We start from the raw sequence: 22,418 nt of genomic DNA, 5'->3' as shown, positions 1-22,418 counted from the left end.
GGTCATTCGATTTGCTACAGCGGGGTTGCTAAGCAAAGTCGAGTCAATGATCAACAGCGAGGGGTAGTGAGTACTAGACAAAGAGGCAGAGACTGTGCCGAGAGACGAGCGCAGAGGCAAAGAGCGAGAGCAGCAGCCAGAGCAGGCCACGCAGAGCCCAATAGAGACAACGCAGAGCCCAGAGGGACTGCGTAATCCACGCAGAAGGCAGAGGGAGTGACGCAGAGGGTTCCAGAGGTTGTGCAGTGCCTCAAAGCAATGTGGAAAAAGTCGAAGTCGGGATTAAATCGGCAAAGGTCCAAAAGTTGAAAAACTCATTAAAGTCAGGAGTTTTTTGAAAAAGTCGGCAAAATTAAAAAAACACAAAAATATTCATTTTTTTAAATTTTTTTTTAACATCTAGACTCTAGAGTATCCACAGTCCATTAGGGCTTGTAGTCTTCAACATCAGATCTGCAATCTAACCAATGAGAAATAGACAAGAACAAACATATAGCTTACTTGTTGAAGTAGCCCATCTAGATCAACCCTTTCTACATTTTTTGTCCTTGATACCTGGCAGGTCCTTTGCCTCGTTTGCCATCAATTGCTCATTGAGTATTTGCTGCTTCAAAATACACAATATACTCAGCCCTAACCAGATCTACTTCTCAAGTGGATTTGACCACCAAATCACTGTACAATCAACATCAAAGTATATCATCAACTCACAGTGGTTTGGCCCTTCTAAGACACTGAATACTAGTTGTCCAAAACCCTTATTGTTCAGCCTCCTCACAGCAAATTTGCCTCGTCAAATTCATTGTATAACAACTCTAACAGTAGTGGCAACTCATAGTAATTTTTCTTATCAATTCACTATATGATAGCCCTTAAACAACACTGTCATATCCCACATTCAGCAGAGATGGTTGACTTTTTCGATCGACTCCCAATAAAATCAGGCATATAATGAATAAATTGCGATTTTTTCGTTTCTGAAAGTTTGCAAAAAATCGGAGGATTAAATCGTTTTGTTGAAAAAATGGCAATTTTAGGATTTAATCCTGATTTTTTGCAGACTTTTTCCACACTGGCCTCAGAGGGCGGACACAGAGAGGGTTGAAGCTGACACAGAGCAGCAGGAGGCTAACGCAGAGGCCAGAAGGGCCAATGCAGAGTTTCAAAGTCACTGGAGAGGGTTTCGTGGGACAGGTTTTTGAATAGAGAGGTATTGCTGCCGTGTATTTTTTCTCTGTCGGGTGAGCCGGTTAGGCACCCTATTGTACTCAAGGAAATACTGCAAAATAATATACCCTCAGAATAGCTGCACCAGTGTTCCTGCATTAGGTTTTTGCAGGGACATTTGTCCAAAAATAATGGTGTCACTTGTGTGTTTTTTTTCTTTCAACTGTTGATCTGTAGATGTTGTGACTGTATTGTGTTTATTTCGGTATTTAAATGTTTTAAATAACTTGTTTGAATTTAAACAAGTAGAAGAAATAAATCAACAGAATACAGATTAATATTCTAACGGATAGACTTAGAAAATTCAACATGGTATCAGAGCGTGGTTCCAAATCACAGGAGAGCTGAAGGCATCAACTAAGCAGAGAATTTGCAGCAGAATCAGTTGTCCTGACTAACAGAAGTTGATCCTTGCAAAATTGACAGAGGAAGGGTTGACACAGAGGGACGACGTCATCAGTCTGGGCCAGAGAATGGCCAGCACAGAGGCTAAGGAGGGCAGAGAGAGGCTCACGCAGAGACCAGTAGGGTTGACGCAGAGGTTGAGGGAGTTTTTTTTGCCAGTGCTGGGATTGCGCAGAGTCTAGAGGCTCATTCCTTCAGTTGCTGGGGCATAGGACGCCGTGGGTAGTTTGTGGTACTATGGTCAAAACAATACCTAACACGACTCCTCTACCTTGGTTTTTCCCTGTTAGGTATTGTTTACTCCCCTAGATGCAACCACTTCACCCATGATCTCTTCTGTCCCGTCACATAATTGCGTAGATACCCCTCCAGCCACTTGTTCACAATCTCGGTCTGCCCTTCTGTCTATGGGTGATAGCTGGTGCTGTGTGTGAGCTCAGTCCGCACCAACTGGAACGACTCCTTCCAAAAAGCCCCATGACCCTGTTGTCCCTGTCACTGACTATGTTCTTTGGGAGTCCATGTAACCAGAAAACGTCCCAAAAGAACAACTCGACCACCTGAGAGGCTGAAGATCTCGATGGGATGGCAAAGAAATGAGCAAACTTGGTCAACCGGTTGACTGCCACATAGATACAATCTTGCCCTTGTGCAATCGGAAGCCCCGTGATGAAGTCCATGGACACACTCTCCCACTTCCTCTTCGGAATGGGGAGCAACTATAGTAAACCTGCAGGATGCAATAGCTCCACCTTATTCCTCTGATACACTATGAACTCCTGCACGTGTCTCAATACATCTCCCTTGAGTCCCTGCCATGAGAACCTCTCCCTGATGGCACGATATGTCTTGAGGAACCTGGGGTGTCCTACTAGAGGGAATCATGGGTTGCCTGCATAATCTTCCCCTTGAGTTGAGATCCTAGCACCAAGTATATCCTGTCCTTGTAGTAAATCACATCATCCATCACCCTGAACCTATCATCCCTGTGTGTGCCATCCAATATCTCACAAGCCTGCCTGTCCTTGGAATACTCAACCAAAAGTTGAGCCTTCCAATCGTGAGTAAAGTCCATCAAAGGTAGTACCGCGGGCCTTTGGGAAAGTGCATCTGCTACTATGTTGTGCTTTCCCTTTACGGACTCGATCTCAAAATCATAAGCTTGGAGCTTACTCACCCACTTCTGCTGCCTCTCCTGCAATGACTGTTGCTCTAAGGAAAATCGAAGACTGTTGTGGTCAGTCTTCACCTTGAACTGGCTTCCCAACACATACTGCTTGAACTTGGTTAGCACATGCATCACAACCAACATCTCTTTGTCGAAGGCAGAGTACAACTGCTCATGAGATAATAGTTTTCTATTCTCGAAAGCAATAGGATGGCCTCCCTGTGTCAACAAGGCCCCAACTCCCTCACCAGAAGCATCACACTCCAGTACAAATGGCCGTGTGAAATCCGACAATGCCAAAATAGGACAACTTCTCATGACCTTCTTGAGGCGCTCAAAGGCCTCCTGTGCTACCTGCGTCCATTCAAAAGCCCCCTTTTGGTCAAATCGGTGAGGGGTGTTGTAGGTTGTGAGAATCCCCTCACAAACCTCCTGTAGTAAGTGAAAATGCCTAGGAACCCTCTCAACTTAGTCACATTCTTGGGTGTTGGCCAATCCAAGATGGCCTTGATCTTCTCCTGGTGTACCTTCACTCCGTCGTCCCCAATCACATGCCCAAGTTACAACATCTCTGTTAGTCCAAACTCACATTTGGACATCTTTGCATATAGTTGCTGCTCCTCTACTATGCGAAGTACTACCACCAAGTGCTAAAGGTGCTCTTCCCAAGTCCGACTGTAGATGAGTATGTCGTTGGACATCTTTGCATACAGTTGCTGCTCCTCTAGTATGCGAAGTACTACCTCCAAGTGCTAAAGGTGCTCTTCTCAAGTCCGACTGTGGATGAGTATGTCGTTAAAGAAGACAAGGAAAAAAATTCCGTAACTTCCCACAAAACACATGGTTCATACAAGACTGGAATGTAGCTGAAGCGTTGGTTAGCCTGAAGGGCATCACCAAGAACTTAAAGTGTCCATAGTGGCAACGAAAGGCAGTCTTAGGGATGTCCTGCTCCCTCACTCGGATCTGGTGATACCCCGAGCGCAGATCTATCTTAGAGAAGTATCTCTCTCCTCTAAGCTCATCCATCAACTCATCAATGCGCAGGATAGGGTATCTGTTCTTCAATGTCTTCTTATTGAGGGCCCTGTAGTCAATGCACATGCGGAGTGTCACGTCCTTCTTCTTCACTAGCACCATGGAAGAAGCGAAGGGGCTCGAAGTAAGCCTAATGTGCCCCAATCGTAGTAGCTCCTATATGGCCCTCTCTATCTCATCTCTATAGGCTTTGGGGTGCCTATATGTAGTAGTGATGATCACATGCACCCCCTCCTCCAACTCAATAGTGTGCTTGAACCCACAGTTTGGCGGTCCACCTGGTGGGATCTCCCTAAAACCCCCAGTGTCTCTCCAAAAACGCTAATATGTCTAGATGCACTGGTCGTGTCGGAGCCCTTATCTCTGAGATCTTGAGCTCCACCGCCCACTCTATGTCCCCATGTCGTAGATTTGCCTCCATCCTGTGAGTGGAAACTGTCTGTGGTGGATAAGAGTGCATCCCTCTCAACACTACCAACTTCCCATTTGGGCCTGTAAACTCCATCTCAAGCTTCTGCCAATCGGTAGTGATCTTCCCCAATGAGTATAGCCACTAGACACCCATCACCACATTGGTGTCCGGAATGTCAACTACAAAGAAGTGATTAGTGACAGAGTAGTTCCCCATCGTCACCGTCAAAATGGGAACATACTTCGTGCACTGCATCATCCTGTCTCCTGGCACCAACACTGAGAACCCCTCAAATGTCTCTGTGCGAATGCCCCTCCTCTCCACCCTCTCGACATCAGTAAAATTGTGGGTGGCCCCATTGTCTACAAGGACTGACACTCGCTGCCCCTGCATCGTCCCCTTGGTTCGAAGTGTCAAGTATTTCGGGACTCCCTGAAGTGAAGCAAGAACTCCCCCTGCTGGAGCAAACGGTCCTCCCCTAGGTGGTGGTGCGCCCCTGATGACGGTCCCCCCTCATCTCCCTGCTCTGCACCCAGCTCAAACTCCTCCTCTGACTCACTGTTTGAATACACCTAAATGTAATGGGCCTTGCCCTTGGTGCACTTGTGCCTTAGTGCCCAAGGCTCCTGGCACGTGAAGCATAGCTTCCTCCTCCTGAGGTCCCTCTTGGTCTCCTCGTCCAACTGGCTACGCCCTCCATCCCTTTGAGGTGGTCTAGTATCTCGATTCCCCTACGAAGCAATGGGTCTAGTGGGGACAAAGGCCCGAGTCTTGGGCACTGTGTCAATCATATCCCGGGTCTTGGAGATAGCATCCATCAGTGATGTGGGCTTGTAGGCCCTCACCCAACCACGCAGTGGCTCAGCAAGCCCCTCCACAAACAGCGTGATCAATCGAGCCTTTGAAATGTCGGTCACCATCACAGCGAACCTCTAAAACTCCGATATGTACCCCTCTGCTTTGCTAGTTTGCCTCAGATGGGCCAACTCCCTGAAGTGTAACTCCAGGTCCTCCTCTCAAATGTCTCAATCATCTTCTAGGTGAATTTTGTGTAAGAAGTTGCCCCAATGTAATCAGTCCATGGTACCACCACTCTTGGGCATCACCCTCCAATTGTAGTGTAGCAAACCAGATAACGTTTGTATCACACATGGGATTCAGGTGAAAGTATGTGTCTAACTTCTGCACCCATGCCCTAGCTGAACTCTTGGATGACCCATCAAAGTTGGGGAGTGTGACCTTCCTTACTATCTTTTGTACCTCTTGGCTAGATTGTCCCCCTCTATAATGTGTCCTGACCCCAGTGGTACGTCTCTCCTTTAGGTGTATGTACTCCCCAAAGGAAATCACCCTTTGAATCTTGGCATCCAACCCCTCATACTCATCAATACCGAATGCAACTGAATGGACCAAATCTGCAACTGGGTTGGTTCCCTCTCGGGCTCTGGCTCGTCCACAAAATGAGGCATGGTGGGACGACCTCCCTATCCACGCAAAGGGGTGTGTGGGGGCTGATAGGTACGACTAGCTCCTCTAGCTCTGGAAGCCCTATCACCATGGTGCTCTCCCTCTGGTCTCCCATTCACCTGCAACCTTATCACCTGCTACATCATGTCCATCATGAGCTACCCCTGCCTCAACATCTACTGGTTGGCTCTCAACAACTCCTCTAAAATATGGTTTTTGCCCCCTTGTTTTGGCTGCTCGTTGTCCTCCTGATTGTCCTTGAGGACCCTCAAGTTTTCCAACTCCATATCAGAAAAGAGGTCTCGTTCTCCCTCACCTTGTCCCCTGCCTCTACCTCTACCTCTGCCTCTATGTCGATACACTGCTCCCATAAACGACCCTGTCATCACCTGCTCTCAAGCCCACAACTGGCCAGGAACATGCTTTGATACCACTGTAATATTCCTAGTGGAAAATTTACAGTGATAACAAACACATGCAGCGCATTCAACACAAAAAATTTACACCAAACATCAGAAAACTTGAAATGCTCCAAAATACGCCAAAAGGGCCAATTTTATTATATGTATCTATGGGAGTACAATATGAATTAGAAAGTGTGCACCTGGGCTTGCTTAAAGCAAGCTACAAGCCCCAGGTGGATGAACAATAGTTGCCCAAATGCTGCAGAAACTCCCCCAACGAATATCTGCGTTGGCCCTTATAATTCTGCACATCTGGCTGTGTTGAGACCCCTATTTGACCCCTCAAATCTGCCCAGAAAATTTTGCCAAATTATTTCTGGGATCCTTGCCAAAAACCGAGAAAAACACAGAATGTGTTTGCTCTAGGACGAAGAATTACACCCCCGCTTTGGGGTGAGGCGGAAGGGAAAAAATTTGTGGACCATCCATGTTTAGAAACACAAATGAATTAGTGAGACGAAAAACCTCCTAGGATGAAACTCTCTCCAAAATAATAGGCTTACTTAGGTTGTTACATACATTCACAATCTTACTAGCATCATTTACATTACATAACTTGCAGAGTGGATTTACAATGAGATATGAATTCTTGATTGATGTTCTGATCCTATTGAAAAAATTTGGTACTTCCGCTTCCTTGGAACTTTGACAAAATGTGCGCAACAGGTCAGATTAATTTAATTCAACATAATCTGATTTCATTGATTTTGGTTCTCCCATAATAATGCGCTATTCAAACTATGTGCAGATAATCCTTCTATTTCACTTTCATTATAAATTTGGATCCTTAGAAAATGATAGTTTTAATGACCATAGCTAGGTTTTGATACATGATGCTTGCAATTGTATGGATATCTATGGAATATTCACAAGAACAATACCATTATAGAATAATGATCTTTAAGAATAATGATCTCACTGTTTACATATAGTAAATGTTAAGCGTCTCAATGTTAATGGGGATGATTGATGAAGAAGCATTTTTTTATTTCAATATAGGTCTCACCAAAGATAATTTTTTCTTGAAAGACAATAAACAATTTTTTTTTTTAATGTTGGCTGACCCACAGGTGGTTTTGAACCTGGAATCTCACGGAACATAACACTTCATTATCAAGGCAATCGCCAAGTGAGCTACTCCCCATGGGCACAATAAACAATGGTTTTAAATGAAGTACCTAATAGCCTATTTGTACATGAACCCTAGCTACTCTTGTAACCATTCTCTCATGTTGACACACTAGGTTACTAAATGACTCATATTTGACAAAAAACATGTGCACTAACCCTAACATAATTCCAAGCATGGTAATCTTTTCAAACTTTTATATTTAATCAATGGTATATACTTATTCACTAGAGAGCCTAAGTGTCATTATCCCTACAAATTCGATCAAACCCAACACAAACCACATATTCATGTAATAACCCTAATGCTTGCAATGGAACTAGTGAAAGCATAACTTCGGATAACAAAAGTAATACGTATGTTGAGGTTTGAGATTGAATGATAAAAAAATCAAGAAAAGGAATTACATAATAATCTTAAGCTGTCCTACTAGTATTTTTTCTTTATAAGTCTTGGCTTGAAGTATTTGTATTGTTGATCACTAACCTATGTGTTTATTATAAAGAAGGCTAATACTATATAGTTGTTGGTTTTAGCAACAAGCTTGGTGGCAAGTGATAAAGTGGAAGCCTCTCCAATCAGCTTGTTTATGGTGAGTCTACTTCGAAAATGAAGGTTTAAATTTCTACTCATTCTTGTTGAATTTGCATTATTAATATTGTTAAGGAGACAATGACTTATATTGAAAAGTGAGTTAGAGATATTTATTATTGCTAATGAGTTATTATATTTATATTTTTTTGGCAAGTAAAATGATTCTACTATCAACTTATATAGAATAGTACATTTTCATCAAGGAGACTTGATATAAACATAGCGTGGGTATGATTTTTAAACAATTCAGCCCTCAGACTTGAACTATATAACTTTTGTACAACAATGATAAAGTTTTTATGACATTTTCATTTTAAAAAGTTTTACAATGCCAAGAATGACTATTATAAGGATGCTATTTTTAAGTTTTTTGCTGCATACTTACATACATAAATCAACAAAACAACCCTCATAATTAACTCGTTCCCCTTTTCTTTACCCCATTTAAGGCACTCGTCTTATTTGATGTTGATTGAAGTAATGATTGGGAATCCTACCTTGGCCTTCTAGAAGGCAATTGGGCCTAAACAGTTGGGGTTTGAGCTGAGGTAACAATAGGCCTTTACCCTGTGTGTTCCCATCCAAGCAGGTTGCAATGACCTTTGCAACCCTACTAATCAGATCGGTAATAAGACCCCTCCAAGTACATTTCTTCATCATTTAGCACAAGTTAAGACATATTGTGGCATGTATAAGTTTATAATAAATCTGTGTTTTAATCATTCATAAATTGCTCTCTTAACTTGGCCTCTTGACTCCATTGGCCCTATTACCCCTCAATTTGGCAAGGGGTTTTACTCCTAGATGAGTGGGATTGTTTGATGGGATTTTGATTGATCATAAAAATATATCAATGCTCTACTAATGTTGTTGACAAGAAGAAGGTACCCATGTGATGTAATGTCCTTTTCCAATCCATAACAACAGAGAGAATTGAAGTCATAGCCTACCATGATCCCTATAGGTTATCAACAAGAAAAAGGGGGTCAACAAGTTAATTTGTAGATATTATTTTAACAATTAAATAAAAGTTGGTAAAGTCACTTTAAAAAAATAAGTGAACCATGGTATTATAATGCCACCCATTGTTGCTGCCCGTCACATACACCTAAGTTAGTGAGAAAAACCCTTAACCCCACAAGGTGTGGTTGGTGGAAAAATTAAAAGATGGGGCTGTCACCTATTCCCAACTCTCTTTGTTTAAGCTCTCTCCTAAGCAAGCTAAGGGGGGTGGCCCCTAAATGAAAAGCTAAGTTAAAAGGGTGATGTGAGGTTTCTAGGAGATGTCAAGGTTAATTTGGATTACTTGAGATTATGAGAAGATATGATGAGCAATATGAAATCAAATATACTTCAATAATCATCAACGCATAAATCAAGGATGAGCATATAAGACCAATGCCTTCAATATTGCTTTAAAATAAATAACACTTGCTCTAAAATGAAATTTCAAAGTGAAACATAAGTAACCCTGTCAATCAAGAAGATGTTAGCAAGATTTAAAATTGCTTCCAAAGAAATGCTTTCAAAATATAATCATTCACAATGCTAGAGCATGTAAGGAGGCAAATAAAATAACTTGCAACATGAAACAAGCTAAAACTTCACTTTGCAAAATGAACAATATGGTACTTTCCCAAGTGAGATAATCAATTCAAAACATTTTCATCATGACAAGTATATAAATAATTTGCAAGTAAAATAGCTTGAAAAGTAAAGTGTGTTAATATGAAATGCACTTAACTAAGGTTAGATGCAATTATCTTGGTAAATTTTAAGCTAGATGCCTAATCTAAGTGAGAGATCTTCCTTTTGAACTCTTGCCAAAGGGTAAAAATTGGGGTGACTATAAGAAAGAGGGGCTGAGGACACGACGGTGTCGTTAACGATACCCTTCCCCCTAGTCTTATGAGCCAACATGTGCCTTTGTTCCTACAAGGGGACAAACCACCTCCATAACTGCAGGGTCACACACTCTTTACCTTACTTTGTACTAGTTGGAAGAATTTTCAAAGAAAGTGTTTTCCTTATAATGTAGATCAACCAAGCTTATGCTTGGAGGTAAATTAGAACTGCAAGCTAATATAAAATGTTTAAATGAAATGTAAGTTCTCCCAAACAAATATTAAATTTTCAATGCTTCAAAGTAAGGAAATGGTGGTCAACAATATATTGCAAATATAACTTTCAAATGGAGATTAGCTTGTACGTAAATTAGAATGATGTAATCAATTTGCTTGAGAAACAAAGTTGTTTCAAGTAGACAACAGAATGCTCCAATACTCAAGATAACAATGTCACATTTAGAAATGAAGCATGAACTCAAGTATACATGAAACAATTTGTTACACTAAATGGAAATGAATTAGTAAACAAAATTAAAGTTTTTTAGAAATTAAAATGCTTGCATGTGAATGATAGATTGCTCAAAGTAAAGTATAGGTTGCTCAAAGTAAAGTGCTTGTAGCTCAAACCAATATATAAAATAAAGAATGCAAAGCCTTAAGTTGAATTGTAGCAAACTTATCTAAACAAAATAAAAATGTGATGAGTGAGGTTGTATAAATTTTAAGCATGCAATTAAAATGGAAACCAAGAGAATGCAAAAGTTAATCCACCCACATATTTCTCTCCCTAAATGGAGAGAAGGGATGCCATGGGTAAAACCCAAGCTCCCACAAGAAAAATAGATCTTTTATTAGCTTTTTTATAATGTGCAGAAGACCCCTTAATGGGCTGCCCCAAAGAAGGAGAATTTTGTGAAAATTCTTCAAACTAGGATTCCTATTGCAACACTGATGATATTTCTTCTACTTGTTAGATTTACATGAACAAGTTATTTGCAGTTTCCTATGACAAACATCGAAATACATACACTGCAGCCTACACCAATTAAATAATATGCCGAAACAAGAAACTGAACAATAGAGAAAGATACAACACAAATGACATAGTTGTTTTTGGACAAATGTCCCTAGAAAAACCCAATGCGGGAAAACCAGTGCAGTAGATCTGAGGGTTTTTATTATTAAGCTGAAGTATTTCTGAATACAACTACTGGATGCCCTCCTAACAATCCAGTTACAGAGAAAATCACTTAGCAGAAGAAACTGGTGAGATTACCTCACTCTACACTGCAAGTCCCGACTGATCTGGCAGCTGAACCACGAGTTCCCTGGCTAGTTTTGCACTGCCCCTGCGTGGGCCTTGCATCTGCTCAACTAGGAATTGATTTTCCCTTAGAAGCCTTTTCCAGCCCTCTTGGCTTAGAAATGTCAGCTTCCCAGCAAATCTCGGACTTCTGCGTGGAGGCCTCTGTGCTGCTCTGCGTGGGGCCTACGTGAGCCCTTCCTGGCTCTGCGTCACCCTCTTTCTCCTTTGCGCTACCTCCTCTGTGTGTCTCTCTGCCTCTCTGTTGAGTATTCTTGGCTCCGGAGAAGATCTTCCAACTAAAACTCCCTCTACCCCTTTGCGTGATCACTACAAATCACTGCACTACCTCTAGCTTCAGCAATTCAATCTAATTGATCAACTCTATGTGTGTTTTCCAAATGACCCTCAAGCCTCCTTAAATAATCTCCTTGTTTACATTCAATGGCCCAGATTAGAAGCTAATCAATAGCTAATATCATTTTTGCTTGATCCTCGTCTTCTTCTAGAAGTTACACCCATAGTTAGATTAATACCCATTAATTATTTTAATTTTCTAAGTTTAGACTTAGGGTTCCATTAAAAATAATTAATTATTTTAATAAAACTGCCTTTGGGTGAAATTTCCCAAAACGCTTTCTGCGTTCTTTAAAATATATGTGCCCAAGCCCCCCTGCAAAGTTTGAGACTTAGAGCACATCCGATGCTACCATAAATCAATAGGAACTAGTGTCTCCTTCCAAGAAGTGGCAACCACAATGGCCAAGGGACAACACTTGAAATCTGAAAATTACAAGGACGAAAATGCCCACGGCCAAGCTAGTTTGCTGCTGTCCCAAAATGTCCACGACCTCCTTGAATTCAATGCTCAAATGCTCTTGAGATCCTACAACAAATGGTTAGAGTTTCAAACTCTAGCTTCTTCAATCCTGTCAACACAAAGGGTGAGCATAGTCCATAAATAAATCTGAATTCTCTGCAAAACCCACACTCAAACTTAGTGTAAAACAAAGAGGAATGTTAGCAAATAATCTACAAATATTCTACAAAATTTAGACCAAGGAATTGGAACAAAACTCCTTTCCTTGCCTAATCTCCAACATGCTTTTCAATAACAAAATAAAATCGCTATTAGTACAAGAAAATGAGACAAATAATTTTAAATGTAATTGGATTATGAAACACAAGCTAAAAGCCAAGGATCCTTGCAGCAAACAATCATAAAATGAGTCCTTGGGAGATGACAAATGTGGGTTCTTCAATGAACTTGCTCAAGAGTGAGATGATTCCTCCAAGAATTTCCCCTCACGCTTTAGGTTTGATCCAATATATGTGTTTACAAAACTTCAAATACACATTAGATCCACATGGGTTAAAAGAAATACAATGATAAGTAGATCTTAGAGATTTATTGGAAAATCAACTAAAACTTTCTCTATCTAGAGCAAACTCTCAAAACCAAATTCCAATGTGAGAATACTACACATTAACAAATCTCTAAAAGCATAATGAAAACTAATGAATACAATAGCATAAGTAGAAAATGAAACACAATGATCAAGATATTACCATGCTCAAGAAGAACAACACCTCATATGTGCACCCCAAAGTCTTTTATTGCAATAGAACATGAGTGTATATAAGAGAAGAGCTTTCCCAAGCACAATAGCTTGTTTTCAATGGATACGTAGTGAAAGCCCATGGCTCTATTATATAGAAGTTTGGAAGCCAATCCCAAAGAAAATGGTGACACTCCCAAAGAAAATGGGTGACAATGCCAATGTTGCTTCATGCAAATTCGAATTTCCCAGGTGGCATCAAGAACCCCTCAAGCAAAATCGAATTCCATGATGAAATGACAAGTGTAGAAGGGTAGGGACCCATGTGGGGAAATTTCCAATAAAAATCTCTGCCAAATATTCTCCCAAATCCTCTCAAATGTGCATTAACTCCACAAATTCAAATTTTCCAAGCAACTTCCTCATTTATTGACAGAAATTCGATTTCCTTGAGTTGGCCATGTATTTATGATGCAAGGTGCCAAAGCATCCTCCACTTATCCTTTGACTTGAGATAATTTCTTAGTCATTTCCATGTCATTTTGTCACATGGAGCTATTTATTGTTTTCCATTTAATTTATTTCTGGTTTAATTTATTGTCAGATTTCCCACTAAACTTAGAAAAAGTGGGTTTTGAGTGTCTAAAACACATTTTTAGCCCCTCAAAGAATATTATAGTAGAAAGTTGAGGGTGAGAGGTGTAATTTTGATCACACATACCCCATACAACTTCTCTAGACATCACTTATTACATTTCATATACAAAATTTATTCTAATTTCCACCCTGCGGGAAATTTTAAAAATTAAAAAATGACCCCTTAGACCTAATCAAATTCCATGAATTTTTTTTGTGTAATCTAGTATGGTAATATACAATGACCCTAGACACTAGGACTCACCCAAGGCCTCACCATCAAGCCGCACTTCGGCTTTAGGGTTATGCTTGAAGGAAAAAAACTCAATTAATTATTAAGTCCTCGTAAGGATATAATAATTAACCAAGTGAAAAAAACCTCCCAAAGTAAACTCACTTGATGACAAGGTCCCAAGTTACCTAGGCCTATTACATGACTCGAATCCTCATACTAGTATCACTTTTACATTGTCCCTGCAGGACCTATGGAATTTGAGTACATTGAGGCCTCTGACATATCCTTGGGCATGGAGTCTTGAAAAAAATCTCTAGGTGCCACTCCATTGGTCAACATTTGGGTCCATATGGGGATGTGTGCTAGATAGAAAGTGATAGCATGCAAGTACCTAGAATCTGCATCCACCAACAAAAGACATATATTAGTAGCGTCCATTCAAAATATCATCATATAAAATCAAATACAAAAGTGAGGAAGTACATTAATGGAAATTTATTCTAAGAGAATAATAACAATTTATTAAAAAATGAAACTACTTAACCAAAATGACAAAGCATAGAGTTAGAAATATAATACAGAGATGCCCCATGGCATCATATGTCTTCTGTGAAATCAATCTTGAGAACCTGCCTACTCACAGGGAGATCCATAGGTTCTTTCTTTGATGTGCCCTGTCCAATTTTGACTATCTTGGGACTTTGACTTGCCCCAATGTTAACCTGTTTGTGGCCATCAAATATACCAAGCCTCTTCCTTTTCCCTTTTTGACTATTGATTTGTTGAGGCTTGATCCTGCTCAAAATTGGTGATTCATTTTTGATATTTTTTTTCTATATTTTCTTTTTTCTTTTCTTCTTGGTTAGCTGTGATGGTGAGGATGATGCAATTAATGTCAACCCCTTTGCCTTGTCTTGAGAATGTTCTGATGGAAGATTCGAAGTACCCAAGCTTTTGGTGTTATGCCTAAATTCTTCATTTTGATTCTTCTTTGTTGGGGGGGAGAAAATTTGTCAACATTGCATCACTTCCTGGTTTGTATGACCCATAGATAATCTTATTGTTTGGTTTCCTTGGATCCTCAATATGATATCTTTTCTCTAACTCTCGATCAAGTCTGACAAAAGTATTATTTGGCATGGGGATGGTGGCATATGATAGGTCTATCTGAAGGCTACCACCTAAATCTGATGCCCATTTTCTTGATAGGAGCATTCCTGTGAATCAGGAACATCTATCACAACAATATTCATAGTCATTATTCTTTTTGGGTATGCAGCTCAGAAAACCTGTAAATATTTAATTATCCCACACACTTCAATTCTTTTAGAATCCATTGAACATATGTTGTGATAGGGCCCAAATACCCCTAAATTCAGTTGCTCCATGACTTTTTTGGTCATGACATTTGATGAAGCCCCTGAATTAAGCATGCAGTTGTGTAAAAGACATTCACTATCAAAGAAACATAAAATGGTTGATGATCTTCGTTCCCCACCTAACAGTTCATACTTTTCAACATAATTTCTTCGTCTTCTGGTTCATCACTAGGCTTTTCTTCCCTTTGAGTAACTTCAATGGCACTTAGTAACTTGGCCCTTTGAGATGGTATCTTCAAAAGCTCTGTCACTGGGATAGAAACGTTTGCATTATTCATCCAATTGCCCAAGTCAAAATTCAATTATAAAGTAGGAGGCTAAAAATTTCTGTGATTATACTGGTTTTGAATATCCCTTCTCTGATAAGTCATCCCTTTGTGTTTTGCCATAGCAAGAATTTGTCCAAATGCAGGCTTTCCCCGAAAAATCTTAGTGACATTATCAAAATTTGCAATCATATTATCGACCCCAAGATTATTAGGCCTATGGTTAATTTCTTGATTTCTTTCAATGGTGTTAACTTGATCCTCCATGGCAAACATATTGATTTGACCACTTGTTCCCACACGTTCACCTCCTAACATGCCACTTTCCATGATTCTCTTCACATATGGGCATGTGGCCTCCTCATGAAACTCATCATATGGCCTACAATAAGGGGGAGATCGATCTACTGTGTTGGTGGGTTCTAATGGATTTGGAGGCCTATAATCTTGTGGAGGGCCCTTATTATTTTGCCATCTATCATTTGGTCTAGGTTGGAATCTTTGCATTTGTGATCTTTCCATGGCCACCAACCTATTTTGCATGGCTTGCATTTCTTTAGTGTGATTTGCTTCCATGCTCTTGATTAATTGGGTTAACTCCTTGCTGGGATCCTTATCAACTTCCTTTACTTCAACTTTCCCTTTATGTTCATGAGATTTTGACGGCCCTTTATTAAAACTAGGAATTTCAGACTTTCCTGATTCATGCCTAGCCTTTTCCATCTTCAAGGCTTCAGTTTGAGCTGCACCCAAATTGGCAGGCTCTTTTCTTCTTAACTCATAGGTAGTGTCAACACAAAAAAACATCCAAATATGAGCACAAAAGAAACTCGTCAGGATGCTTTTAGTAGCAGGCATGCTTTTCACCAAATCATTAAATCTCTTACTAAATTCCTCCATGGTTTCATTCTCATTCTTCTTCATGTTGCTAATAGCATTGATCAAGTGCCTATTCTCTTTCATCTCTCCAAATTTTCCCATAAAAGCATTGATGAAAATTTGTAAGGAGTCATAAGAGTTAGCAGGTTTCTCAGTGAACCAATCAAGAGCATCCTCTTCTAAACAGTGAACAAAAAGCATAATCTTTACATCCTCATGGTTAACAATGTTACACCACTTGAAAATGCAAACATTGAAATTCTTAACATGTGATGAAGAACTAATGACATTGTTACCTTGAAAGGAAGACAAATTTTCAATAGCCTTGTCAGGGATTTTGTGAGGATTTCCATTTCTATTAGTGAAATTATAAGGAGCAAAAGATTATTCATGATGCTTGGCTCTATTTGTTCTTAAAAAGGCAATTGGATGCCAGAAACAGCCTCTTGCCCAAGATTAGCAAGAGTTCTACTATGAGAGAGTCTATTTAACCTCTCTAAAAAGCCTTTTAGGCTCAAGAGTGGGTCTAACTAGACCACTTGGATGTGAAAATTCCTAATCCTGAAGGAACCCCTACTGCAACAAATTTGAATCTACTTCACCTACTTGATTTTAATATACATTATCAAGTTATTCTCTGAATACTGCAGCAAATTACTTCTGCAACCTACAGTACTTAAAATTTGATTACATGAAACAGAAAATTGAGCAAAGAACAAGATACATAGGACATAGTTATTTTTGGACACAATAGTCCCCGGAAAAACCCAATACAGGAAAACCAGTGCAACAACTCTGAGGGTTTTATTATTATGCAGTAGAAAAATATGAATACATCACTGAATACCTCATAGGGTTATTCAGTTACAGAGAGAAATACTGGCAGAAGCTTTGTGAGTTACCTCACACAATTATTGAGAAAAAGTTTTGGTTGTTCCAGCTGCTGGATGAGATGCCCCTGGCAGGCATTGCGCTAGCTCTGCAGTGCCTCTACGTTGTCCCATTGTCAACACTTGGAGGTACTGCATCACCTAGCTGGGAATTTGATTAGAAGCCCAGAGTCACTGCTCTCAGCCTCTCGGTCTCACACCCCGATTTTCGACTGCTGAAACTGACCTTCTTCTCCGACTTTCGACTTTCTTTCTCGGCCTCTGTGTCACTTCTGCATGGCCCTTCTAGCCTTGCGTCAGCCTTTGTGTCAAGGCCTTTGGATCACTTACTGCCTCTCTCGGCTGATGTCTCTCCGACTGAGAATCACTCTCTCCGCAAGCTGCTACCCCTGCCCCTCAACTGCAAGTTCTCCCCAATCAATTTTCCTCTTGAGAACTTCTCACCTTAGAAAATCGATTTCCTCAATCTGTGTGTGTGTGTCTAACTGAACCCCAAGCCTCCTTCTTACACTTTTCTTATTAAGACTTCAACGACCGAGATTAATTCTCTATTCAATGGCTAAGATTAAAACTTGACTTGATCCGCCTTCTAGATCATTCTCACTCATATTTTGATTAATACGCATTAATATTTTAATTTTCCTAACTTTAGACTTAGGAACCCCATTAAAAATATTAATTATTTTAATAAAATACAATCTGGGTGGAATTTCACCAAATGGTTTCTGAGTTCTTTAGAACTCATGTGCCTTAGCCTTTCCACCAATTTTCAAGGCTAGAGAACTTCCGATGCTACCAAAAACTAATATTCTCTCTTAGCGAGGAAAGTGCTCTAGCAAAAATGTCCAACTGCATGTTGCTCTGTTTCTGAAGCACCTCCTTTCCGCACTGTTGTTGCCACTAACACTGTGTTGCTGCTGCTATTGTATTGCTGCCCATGACACTGCCACTACCACTACTGCATCTGTACTACAACTCCCTCTCAAATGTTGCATCTGCTATGCTGCTAGCATTGCATTTGTATTGCAACTCAGTTGCTGAGAGAAGCAACTGAAAAACATCCAAAATTAATTGAACTTAACCGTGTTCAACATAATACCATGAATATTGGAATTTGACTGCTCTAGTCTCTAATCCTCTAAATCTTCTGCGCTGCTGCTGACTTCTGCACTGTGCTATCCGCACTCTTGCCAACCTTGATCTGCGCTGATGTAATGTTCCTAAGTAGGAATACAAGTGATATACAAGCATACAAATAGTTCAGTAAACATAAAAACGAAATAGACACTAAACTTCCATGAAAACGCTGGAAATAAGGAACTGCTGAGCCATTTTATTACTTCTTCAAGAGTAAAATACAATAGTAAATAGAATGGTGTACTTGGGCTTGTCTCAATGGAAAAGCATGACCAAACCCAGGTGAGAAATGGCTGAATTGAAAGCTGCTACAATTGTTGCACCAAACTACATTGTGTTGCTTAGAAAACTATTCTTTCTACTGACTTCGAAGGGCTGGAATCACTATTTCCTGTGCTCAGAAAATTATGATATTCGAGCTTCTTACTCCTTCGCCTAAACCCAGAAAAAACCACGAAGGCATTTGGCTGGTTCAGATTTCTGAAATTCAACTGCCAAGGAGCCTAGCCTCTGCTGCAACTGCAAAACTCAGCCTGCTAGATTCAGACTGTAAAACCTCTTGGAAAGTGTCCAAAAATGTTGAGATGATCCCTCCTACAAATCTCTTGACTTCCCGGATGAGTTTCCGGGCTGTAGCTCTTGCCCTCAAGACCCACGAAATTGCTGAACTGGCCCTCTGTGTTGTCTCCCAGGCCTGGAATTCGAACTGCTGGGTTGCTGGCTTCTTTGGCTCCAAAACTCTCACTGAATGTTGGCCCAATGCTGTCCTTCAGATTCCTTGGCTCCTCCGGCAATTGGCTGATCCAAGGTGGCTCAATCTCCCTCTGCGTGTTCTCACTGTGGCCCAGAAATACACATTTCCTGAGTGTAGCTGAGTGATGGTGCTGTGGAAACTCCCCAGAACTCCTGAAAATGCTTGTGGAACTACCTTCCTAGGGTGGGCACTCGAAGTCCCCCGAAGGTAAGGTTGAATCTCCCGCTTGAGAGATTCGTGGTTGAACAGCCAGTTGACTCGGCTAAGCAGTTGAGCAAACAGTCAAGTAAATTCGATATGCAAGGTGAATGAATGATCCAAATGAGAGCCTCCTCCTCCTTTTGTCTTCGTGGGCCTTACTTGCCTCATGTGGGCCCCTCCAATTAGCATTTTGAATTCTTTCCAAGCCATTTGAATGACCTAGTTCGAATTCCCACGTGGGTGCCCCCCACTTTCCACTAGCAATCTAATTAAGTCGAAAGTCCCTAAGTCGAAACTGCTGGGTCCTTTTCCTTAGCCAAAAATGTGTAGAGATAACCTGTTACAAATGTGTTTGAGAAGGGACATGACAGTCCTCCCCTCCCAAATGTTGCTTGCCCTCAAGCAACCTCAGAGTTGGGTGCTCCAAAATGTGCTCACCCTCACAGGTCGCATACTCATCCAGTAAGTTCTTCTAGTGTACCAAGAACTCCTTGATGGTCTTGCTCCTCAGCTTCCTCTCCCTCCTCTCCAAGATGGTCTCAAGCTCCAAAACCAAGTGGCCCTCATCATCTAGTGGGGGTAACTCTACTGCTGCTGTCACCTGTTGCCCCAACACCTTTTTAAGGCACGAGACATGAAATACATTGTGAATCCTGCTCCCCGGAGGCAGCTCCAGCTCATAGGCCACCTCCCTAACTCGTCTGATCACCCGGTATGGCCCATAGAAGCGGGGTTGTAACTTCTTGGCCCCCTTCTACTTCAATGTGGACTGCTTGCACAGTTGTAGCCAGAGGTACACCAAGTCCCCGTCCTCGAAATGCCTCTCTGTTCGTTGACGGTCTATGTACACTTTCCGTTGGTTTTGTGCTGTCACTAAGTTATTCTTGAGAGCCTTGAGGATGTCTTGGCTCTCTTCGATCCAATCTTTGGCCTTTGGGCCCCACTGTCTCCAAAAACAACATCAACAAAAGATAATGCATCATATCCATACAAGGCACAGAAAGGAGTCATACCAATGGACATGTGGTGGGTGGTGTCGTAGTAGTACTCACCCAAATGCAATCGCTAGATCCAAGCCCTCTGCTGTCCCGTCACGTAGTTCCTCAAATACCCATCCATCCACTGATTAACTCGCTCTGCCTGGCCATCTGTCTGGGGGTGGTAGCTCGTGCTAGGAGTGAGCTTATTATTGACCAATCTGAAAAGCTCCTGCCAAAAACCTCCCATGAACCTGCTATCCCTGTCACTCACAATGTTCTTAGGAAGCCCGTGTAACCGGAAGATCTCCCTAAAGAACAGCTCTGCAACCTGTGCAGTCGAATACCTGGTGGGGATGGCGAAAAAGTGGGCATACTTGGTCAACCAATCGACCACTACATAAATGCAGTCCTTTCCCTGCACTGTGGGGAGCCCCGTGATGAAATCCATAGATATGCTTTCTCATTTCCCCTCAGGGATGGGAAGTGGCTATAGAAATCCTGCAGGGTGAATCAACTGCCCCTTGTTCCACTGACATGCCTCACACTCCTGTACGTGCTTCAGCACATCCCCCTTGAGGTCCTTCCAAGTGAATCTCTCCTTGACTGGCATATATGTTTTCCGGAACCCTTGGTGCCTTGACAATGGCGAGTCATGTGCTGCCTGGAGCACTCTCTCCCTCAATTATGAGTTGGGCACCAGAAAAATGCGCCTGTTGTAATAAATGACCTTGTCCATCACTCGGTACCGATCATCTGCGTGGGTACCCTCCAAGATCTCGCATGCCCTCCTGTCCTTGGAGTACTTCACCAGTAGCTGGGCCTTCCAATCATGGCAGATGCTCATGAGTGATAGACCAGGGAGCCTTCCTAATAGAGCATCGGCCACCACATTGTGCTTTCCCCGCACATATTCTATATCGAAGTCATAGGCCTGCACCTTGCTGACCCAGCTCTGTTGCCTATCATTGAGGCCCTGCTACCCCATGAAGTGACGAAGACTGTTGTGATCGGTCTTCACCCGGAACCTGTTACCTACCAAATACTGTCGAAATTTGGCCAATGCATGCATGATGGCCAACATCTCTTTGTCATATATGGAATATGATCGCTCATGTGGTAGGAGCTTTCGACTCTTGAAAGTAATGGGATGCCCATCTTGGGATAGAACTGCTCCAACTCCCTCCCCAGATGCATCACACTCCACGGTGAAGGGCTGGGAAATTCAGAAGTGCTAAGACTGGGCAAGTGCTCATCACCTCCTTGAGGTGATCAAAGGCTGCCTGTGCTCCATTAGTCCATACGAAAGCTTCTCTCTTGGTCAAATCTGTCAAGGGTGCTGCTAGCTGTGAAAACCCCTTGAAAAATTCCCTGTAGTAGGTGCAGATACCCAAGAAACCCCTCAGCGCTGTCACATCTCGGGGCACTAGCCAGTCACGAATAGCTCGTATCTTCTCCTCATGGACCTTCACCCCATCAGCACCGATGATATGCCCTAAGTAGAGCATCTCTGTCAAGCCAAACTCGCACTTGGACAGTTTGGCATAAAACTGCTGCTCCTCCAGAATACGTAGCACCTCCTCCAAGTGCTGGAGATGCTCCTCCCACGTCCTGTTGTAAATCAAGATATCATCGAAGAAAACCAGCACAAACCTCCTCAACTGCCTCCGGAAGACATGGTTCATGCATGACTGGAAGGTAGCCGGAGCGTTGGTCAGCCCAAATGGCATGACTAGGAACTCGAAGTGCCCATAATGGCACCGGAAAGTTGTCTTGGGGATGTCCTGATCCCTCACCCTGATTTGGTGGTACCCCAAACACAAATCGATCTTAGAGAAGTACTTGGATCCTCTAAGCTCATCTATGTGGGGGATGGGATACTTATTCTTCAATGTCTTCCGGTTGAGGACCTGGTAGTCAATGCACATGCGTAAGGTCCCATCCTTCTTCACCAGTACTACTTAAGAAGCAAAGGGACTGGAACTTGGCCTGATATGGACCAATTCCAACAGCTCCTGAATGGCCCTCTCAATCTCATCCTTATCGGCCTTAGGATGCCTATAAGGGGTAGTGATCGCTACCTGCACACCCGAATCCAACTCAATAGTGTGCTCGAATCCCCTATCTGGCGACTGCCTTGGTGGAATGTCCCTAAACACCACTACATATTTGTCCAACAAGGCCTATATGTCTGGTGGTGGTGGCTGGGCCTATCCCCCAAACTCTGAAATCCTCAACTCCACTGCCCATGTGATGTCCCCATGTCGCAGATCTGCCTCCATCCTGTGGGCTGAGACTGTCTGGGGTGGATAGGAATGCATGCCTCTGAGAACTACTGATTTGCCATCCAGCTTGGTGAAATCCATCTCATGTTTCTTCCAATTAGTAGTGACTGCCCAAGGGAGTATAGCCATTGAACACCCATCACCACGTTGGTTTCTGGCACATCGA

The 22,418-nt window shown here is 41.8% G+C and overlaps 1 protein-coding gene across 1 annotated transcript in view; it reads left to right on the top strand.

The window, feature by feature from the left end:
* The window catches only part of LOC149239767 (cytochrome c-type biogenesis ccda-like chloroplastic protein), a 413,709-nt gene that overhangs the window by 79,300 nt on the left and 311,991 nt on the right, over positions 1–22,418 (top strand). The window contains exon 4 of the mRNA XM_089373524.1: positions 7,847–7,902. Coding sequence (XP_089229650.1) covers positions 7,847–7,902 — 56 coding nt within the window. The remainder of the gene's footprint in view (positions 1–7,846; positions 7,903–22,418) is intronic.

The sequence above is a fragment of the Pinus tabuliformis genome, chromosome 8 (genome assembly GCF_031772625.1).
Source record: "Pinus tabuliformis cultivar Carrire ecotype Pingquan chromosome 8, CPIR1, whole genome shotgun sequence".
In the NCBI taxonomy this organism is placed as follows: domain Eukaryota; kingdom Viridiplantae; phylum Streptophyta; class Pinopsida; order Pinales; family Pinaceae; genus Pinus; species Pinus tabuliformis.
The sequence above is the reverse complement of the archived record's forward strand: the minus strand, read 5'-3'. Positions and strand labels throughout refer to the sequence as shown.